General features: G+C 52.0%; 2 protein-coding genes across 2 annotated transcripts; one reads left to right on the top strand and one right to left on the bottom strand.

The window, feature by feature from the left end:
* Window positions 1–1,376: 1,376 nt before the first annotated feature.
* On the bottom strand, window positions 1,377–3,720 carry VDBG_05495 (vanillyl-alcohol oxidase; the record flags this gene model as incomplete). The annotated part of the gene is made up of 7 exons (XM_003004336.1): window positions 1,377–1,717; window positions 1,781–1,844; window positions 2,282–2,452; window positions 2,528–2,626; window positions 2,700–2,926; window positions 3,113–3,164; window positions 3,229–3,720. 7 exons carry the CDS (start codon window positions 3,718–3,720, stop codon window positions 1,377–1,379), a joined length of 1,446 nt encoding a protein of 481 aa, XP_003004382.1.
* A 2,411-nt stretch (window positions 3,721–6,131) lies between these two features.
* VDBG_05494 (pectin lyase) lies at window positions 6,132–7,316 on the top strand (the record flags this gene model as incomplete). The annotated part of the gene is made up of 1 exon (XM_003004335.1): window positions 6,132–7,316. One exon carries the CDS (start codon window positions 6,132–6,134, stop codon window positions 7,314–7,316), a length of 1,185 nt encoding a protein of 394 aa, XP_003004381.1.
* Between the last annotated feature and the right edge of the window lie 411 nt (window positions 7,317–7,727).

Here is a 7,727-nt window from a genome sequence, read left to right as displayed (position 1 = left end):
AGCTTTCGCTGAGAATGGAGGGGGCAGTAATGTCCTCATAAGATTGCCGTCGCATGGAGGCCAGGTTAAGTAGTTGCTGTCTTTCTGTAGGCGATCCACACTCGAATATCTTTGCAAGGCCAGAGCAGCTGGTAAGTCGCTTCAGGAAGGCGAAATCGAAAGCGTCTTGTTCCGCAGGGCTGCTCATAAATTGCCTTGGAAATTGCTCGTAGGATGCGTACAACTGCCCAGTCGTCGAGAAGCTGTCGAGTATGATTGTATTGTCATTCCAAGCGGCGATTGACTGCGGAAACTCAGGCTCTGGATATTCTGTGGGAATATCAAGTGTAATCACGTTGCCCTCGTCTCGAAAGCTTTCGTCGTTGGCGAAGAACAATGTTTTGGCGGAAGAAATTAAGCTTGGTGATTGCTCGAAGAGAGTTTGATGGTCAAAAATTTCATGCTCTCGCTCATTTATACCGTGTCCAGAGGATGCACTCTTAGCACTCGTGCCAGCCTCTTCGCCGATGCCGCTTAGTGAACATTGGTAGGTGCAGGGCTCATTGACCTTGCTGCAATTCCGGCACGGTAGTTCGGAGTTACATCCCCTCTTTCGAAGCCTACAGCGATCACAAGCCGTCCGTTTCTTGCCTGATCGGTTTCGTGAAAGTAAAGGCACCTCGAAGTCGGCTTCAAGGCGCACCTTGCAGGCTCGGTGGTGACGTTGCAAAACATCTCTGAAAGTCTGTTAGCCAGGTACTTTTTAGAAACGATTCTATTGGTATAGACTGACTTTCGACCGAATGACTGATAACAAAATTCGCAATTGAAAGGCCGAGAGCTGGTATCTGAGATCAACGCAATGTCAGCAACACCTCTGTGAAGGAGGCGGGACGTAGAAATTTGGAGGGTGAAATACGTAGCAGAGTGTGGCGCTGTAAATGCTCCAAGCGACTATAAGCTCTGCCGCACGTGTGGCAAGGGAAATTCGACGAAGAAGATCTGCTCGAAATCATCTTGGTGTTGAATCCCGAGACACGAAGGAAACCCGGCTGACGGAGCACTGGGCTGACCTCGGGTTCTTATGCCGACGACCTGGGTTCTGTGGATCTGCGGGGTCGCTATAGTCGCCACTAGCTGGGCGCTATCCAGGAAGAGCTGAGTACTACATGAGAACTACGGGAGGCCGGGTATCCGTGACGGTTCGGTAATTCGAGTGTCGCTGAACTGATATGCGGTACGTAAGGAACCTCACGGTGTACAATTCATGCTCTCTATAAGGCACGGTTTGGAAAGCTTGGAAAGCTTGCTCAATGTCGAACCACAATGGTTGTGTCTGCCTGGCCTATTCACGATCTACTGGCAGCATACTTCCTCATACATCTCAACCATCGATGCTAAAGTCGGGTCATCGGAATGCCAGCGAACAACAGCTTATCCGCCTCATCCTTCTCAAGTACCCATGCCCTCTTATCGTACTTGGCCGGCCATATCCCGTTCTTACCAGGTGCCAAAATCCCATTGGGGTCGAGAGCATTCTTGATGGTCTCGTTGAGCTTCATCTGAGAGCTGTTGTTGAAGTTATAGGTTCCAGCGATTTGATCCATCAATGCCAGGTGAGTCCGGTATTCGCCCCATCCATGCTCTGCACAGTCCTTAATGAGCTGTCGCGTCAACCACCTTGCCCTCAAACGTTGTTGCGGATCCTCGCGATTGAATACCACGCACACAATATGGTCTGTCGTCGTGTCAGTCTTGGGATCAGATCATGATGTGCGCCGTAACATGATGGGGAACCTACGCATTTCGCGCATGCCGATGGTGAAGGTACCAATGAAGTCAAGTCCAGCTTCTGCGAAGCGGCGCTTTGTGACGCGGTATTGCAGCTCTGCATCTTTGCCCGAGATTTTTGCGATCGGCGAGAAAAAAAGATGGGCTCCGTTTGGCAGCCAGCTGTGCTCAAATACGTTAGGACGTGATGCTCGCAGTTCGTGCAGTTCTGGAGAGTGGTGACTTCTGAGGCTTTGAATAGACTTGATGGACTTGCCTGACCCAGCGAAGTTCATCCAAGGAGGGAATTCCTTGCAGAGTTTTGGCTCTTGTCTTCAGTACACTATGGGGCTCGGTCCGATCCTCTGGAAGGAAGAACTTGGAGCCGTCTATTTTCAAAAAGGCTCCTTTGATAGCTTCAAGCATGAAGCTTCGGATCGGCTCTGGCCCCTACGAGAAGAGCAATCCGAGTCGAATTAGACAGCATTCTGCAGTTGCAATGGAAATCTGAATAATCAGGATAGTGACATACGTAGACTGCGCCGTAGAAGTTCCACCGGCCAAGGTCTAGCTTTGCTGCTATGGCATCCAGCTCATCACCTGATAGAGGACTTGTCTTGTCCGTGTACGAGGCTTTGTCTCCTGCAACAGCAGCATCTAAGAGGATATGGCGGATGGTGGGAACATTTTGAAGCACCATTTGCTTGAGTTCTCTTCGTTAGTGGAATGCTAGAAATATCGTAGACCAGACATGCAAAGAACAGAGGGTTCAACTAACCAAGCGCAAAGGTCTAATAATGTCAACAATAGCACCAAGGTCTTCGTCACGGGGGAAAGTAATCATGTATGCCTGATAGCCTCCCGGATTCGGCATCAACTTTTAAAGCAGGTGTTTAGCAACAAGGCCTTCCTGACGTCATGGGCTTCTCTGCGACGAATGATGAACTCACCCAAACTCCCATCTTGACAACAATACCAAGGCTGCTCTGGGTAAAAAGGCCATCGTTATATGGGCCAAACCCGTAATTGAACAGCTGCCAAGCTTTGTTCGGTGGCTGTTGATCGGCTGAAAGATTCGAGTTCCGACTAGCAGGATCGGGAAGCGACCCCATGCCGGTGCGGACGAGAGTGCCGTCTGGAAGAACGACTTCCATCCCACAATGCATCATGAAATGGTCTGTAAATGTTAGATGGAAGAGGGCTTAATGGTAAGCTCAAGAGCTACTGACCACCATATGGAGCTGTCAGGCCGGTTTAGTTCCAAGTTCTGAATAACTGGCCAAGTTTGGTACTCACTATACCCAACGCCCCTTTCCAGAGTATTTCCTGCGCCTGTCAGTCGAATACCTCGACAAATACGCACAGAAGTCTGACTGGTGCCTACCAATAATGGAGCCGCCTCCAAGGTCTGGAACCTGATTGGAAAGTGTCAGAGAACGAGGGTTATTCAACATTGGGAGAGATTCGTCCTTCTCTCACATCTAGCCATAATTGCTCATCAAGACCAGTCTTCACAAGATGGTCATAAAGGCTAAAGAATGTGACTCCAGGCTCAACCAAAGCATATGCCCCATCAACATTGACTTCATGGATTCGGTTCATGTGTCTTCCAAGTTCCATGCCGAGTGTACCCGGGACCCGTGGTGCGGCTCCTCCGTATCCGGTGTTGCGGCCCACAGAGTAAGGCCAGACAGGCATCTGCATTTTGTTACAGAGCCGCATGATTTCTTGAACTTCAGTGACAGTCCTCGGATGAACGACGGCGCATGATACGAAAAATTCTTTGTCGTACACGGCGTGCATGTCGTGGGCTTTGCAAGGATTGACATAGTCTCCATCTTTCAGCTCTACATCGGCCGAGACGATGGAAAAGTTTTCATCCCCGACAATGGGTATAATGGCCTTCACAAAAGCGGCAAAATCCTCGCTGGTAAAGCCAGGGGGTAGGCGGCGAGGCTGGGCGTGAGGCATGGTGAATGCAGGAATAAGAAAGGTTTCGACTTGAACTGGAAACCGAACCATGCCGTCCATTAAAAGTTCAAGCCAAACTTTCTGTAATTTTATACCCCCTCGACCAGCATCAAGGTATTCACTGAGTTTCAACTTGGCATTTTTTATCTGACTACCTCACGTCGTACGCGATGCTGCTTCCAAGATCGTGTGTGGTATGCGTCTGGGGGTGGTGGGGTATCCGCCCGCAGTGATGCACGTTAGACGGCGGGATTTCCCCCACAGTACGACGATCGAAACTTACCGCGAGGTAAATCACACGCCTATTCACCTAAGTAGAATGTATCTGCCGAGCAATGGCGACCATCTGTTGGTCCAGCTGCAGAAATGGATCAGCCGGCAAATGCTCCCTCCTACATCCGTCCGTACCACTACAAGCCCCCCAGGACCTGCGCATCGCCAGTGTTCGGAATCGAGCTTTGAGGGTCCACGAGGTTACGTCTGAGTGACCACAGCCATCGATCTGCCAATCAGCCTGCACCTCCACTTGACCTACAGCACCTTGATCCCTCCCACCCCTCTCAGCGCCTCGCATCACTTTGTTCTCTTTGCTATCGGGCGCATCGCGGCTGACGTCAGGCTCAGCTATGGAGGCCGGTACCATGCAATACAATGTTGCAAGATTGCTGTTAGGAAGTTTGAGTGAGCCTCGTTGGCCTTCGTAGAGGCGCCACAGCTGAATGGACAGTGATTGTACCAAGACCTTGCCTATCAAAGGAGGAATCCACTGCTCGCTGCCTGGCAGGAGGTCTCCAATGGCACAGTTAGTTCGTCTCGTGCCCTATCATGCTCCAGCAGCCCCATTCCCAGTTTCTACAGATGAATCATTACGGCGCAACAGTGACTATAGCTCTGCCTGTGCAAAGCATTCCTGCCACGCTCCGGAACACGATAGTTCGTATCATTTGACGGTGTACGCGAATGAAGGTGGCCAAGACGCGCCACACCCGGGACGTCTTTGAACCAGGAGTGAGGGCTGTTTACATGCATCGCAAGTTTGAGGCTGATGACCGCATCGATACGACTGACACAAGGTTTGACAATGATGTCGTATCGGCCTCGACTTCGTGTCACGATCCGCAGGTCACTAACGGTAGTACATCAACTCTAAACCTTCGTGTATTGATCGATCTCTACGGCCTAGGTGTCGCTTAAATCATCCCAATTGCAACGTCAGGTATCTACCGCGAATGGGGCATCCGCACTAGGACATGAGGATTTATTCCATGCCCGGAACATACAGCAGACCTCGGATAACTCTGCTCAACGGCACCACGCATCCATCATCGAGGCAGACGCCTGATTGCACCAGATTCTTGTTTCTCATCCTTTCAGCCGTTTCGACATCCCAGCTCTTGCAAAGCAGCACGTGGCCCGTGTCAAATGAATGAGCAAGGCCGCGGACGTGGATCTTAACAGCCGCGTAAGAGTCGATCAAGAAATGCCCAGCAAATCATCCTTGCTCGCTAATGGCGTACGACGATGATCGCGGCGGGGATCTAAGGTTTGATCAAGTCGTGAGGAGCTTTTTGATGGCATGAGATTCTCTATCATAATCGGGACTCATGGGAAAGTAGCCAATGCAGAATTAAAGGCTAACTGAGTGACTATGTGACACCCTTCAGCTCATTGACAACATACGTGAAACAAGTTCTTGAATGGAGCCTCCCTCAATTGAGCTCCGTGGCGGCGGGGAATCCCGTGATCTTGTATAGGCTCCAGCAACAACCCACATTCATTATCGCAGCGACTCATTGAGCGGCAATCCTCCACAATCTCAATACATTGTCAGGGGCTGTCAAGATGCTGGTGCCATGAGGCTGGAGGGGCCCAGTCCTGTGTAATATCGGAGGCCCAGGAAGGGCGTTTCAGAATGAGGCATCAGGACTAGCTTGACGACGTTCTTGGCAAGTCTCTCGCCGTTCGGCTCCGATTCGAGCGAGGCGCAGAGGTACACTGACGCTTGATCATGGCAATGCCTGTTGCAATGGGCCCACCATGCTCTGGACCACGGTCCCAAGGGACATTTTTGAGCAATGTTCCGGGATGCTGCTGATCGAGCGGTCCCAGGATTTCGGCATTCGACGCAAACAATCTAGGGACGCAGGGGCCTGAAGCCTCATCGATGCGCTGGCCGAACGGGAGAGACTCGCCAAATGCATTAAAGGCCAACATCAGCAGACCTTGTGGGATTCTACCTTTTCTTCAACCACATTCGTTCATTCACTCTTTTTGACAGATCACTGCAACACCTTCCATTCTTTCAGCTCTATTGACTTTGCACTAGCTTGCGCCGGCGTAGCTATATCAACACTACCCACTGATCCCCTCTATAACATTGCCGCGCGCACAATCCATTCTTTATCACAGCCATGCATCTGAACTACCTCCTCGGTGCCATGGTCATGGCCTCCGCGGCTACCGCCCAGACCGTCGTCGGCAAGGCCTATGGCTTCGCTACCGGTGTTACGGGCGGCGGTTCCGCCAAGGCCGTTGCACCCACGTCTGCCAGCGAATTGGCCAAGCTCCTGGCTGACGATGTGCCCCGCACCATCGTTATCAACAAGACCTGGGACTTCACTGGCTCCAAGGCCACAGGTTCCGGCTGCGACCGTAAGTCTTGCAGCGCCAAGAACGGAGGTCAACTCTACCTTGGAACCCTCTCGTGCGGAGGTTCCGACAACGTCGCTGTCAGCTCTATCAAGTACGACAAGGCCGGACTCGAGCCCCTCATTGTCGGCAGCAACAAGAGCATTATCGGCAGCGGTGCCGGCGTTCTCAACGGTAAGGGTCTCCAGATCAAGAAGAACGCCAAGAACGTCATCATCCAGGGCTTCGAGATCCGTAACCTCAACCCTGGTATCGTCTGGGGTGGTGATGCTATCGACCTCAAGGGCGGCAACGACGGTGTCTGGATCGATCACATGAAGATCTCCCTCGTCGGCCGCATGTTCATCGTCACCCACTACGACGGATCTCGCGTAACAGTCTCGAACAGCGAGTTCGACGGCCAGACGACTACCTCTGCGTCTTGCAACGGCGACCACTACTGGACCATGATGTTCTACGGCAAGGGCGACCGCGTCACCCTGGACAGGAATTACTACCACGACGTCTCCGGTCGCGCACCCAAGCTCGGCCAGGATGGTACTACCGGAACCTTCCAGGCCACCAACAACTACTTCAAGAACATGCAGGGCCACGCCTTTGACGTTTACTCTGGAGCCACTGCTCTGATTGAGGGCAATGTCTTCGAGACCGTCAAGAATCCCTTCACCTCCAGCAGCAACAAGGGCACAGTATACAACGTCCCCGACAGCGCCGCCGCGTCTGCCTGCTCCTCATCCCTTGGCCGCGCGTGCGAGGTCAACAAGGCCTCTGGCAGCGGTGCCCTTCCCTCACTGAAGACCACCAGCGCGCTCAGCACTCTGGCCAAGAGCAAGAGCTTCCTCGTCAAGCCTGTCGCCGCCAGCCAGGTTTCGAGCATCATCTCCTCGTCGGTCGGTCCCACGAGGCTCAAGGCCCGCTCCATCCGTGGCCGCTGGGTCCATGACTAAAGAGCTTGCTCGTTTTGAGATGTGAGATGAGATACATGCAAGCAATCCGCCCATGTTGGGCTCGATGTGAGCATTAACCAACTGACTGGAAGAGGCAGCGTCGGTCAGCATGGAACTCTGGAAAGCACCTTTTCTATTCTGTGAAAATTTTATTCTCTTTAGCAAATCTTCCATAAAGTGAGGAGGGCGTACATATTTGAAATTCCACGAGATTCATTCCCAATATTCTGGACTCATAGTATGCGAACAAAAAGGGAGTGAAATCGTCGTGACAAGTGATGCACCTCACGTCGTAAACTGCACGTATGTTTGTCGGAGTTATCCGGGCAAAGGCCATCCTTTCGAGCCATGGCAATCTTCGCAAATTCGACATGGGGAGGGGTCTCACCTTAAAACCAGACCCTGGAAGTC

The sequence above is a fragment of the Verticillium alfalfae genome, genomic scaffold, assembly GCF_000150825.1.
Source record: "Verticillium alfalfae VaMs.102 supercont1.6 genomic scaffold, whole genome shotgun sequence".
Lineage (NCBI taxonomy): Eukaryota > Fungi > Ascomycota > Sordariomycetes > Glomerellales > Plectosphaerellaceae > Verticillium > Verticillium alfalfae.
Note: the sequence above shows the minus strand (reverse complement) of the source record. Positions and strands in the feature narration are given on the sequence as shown.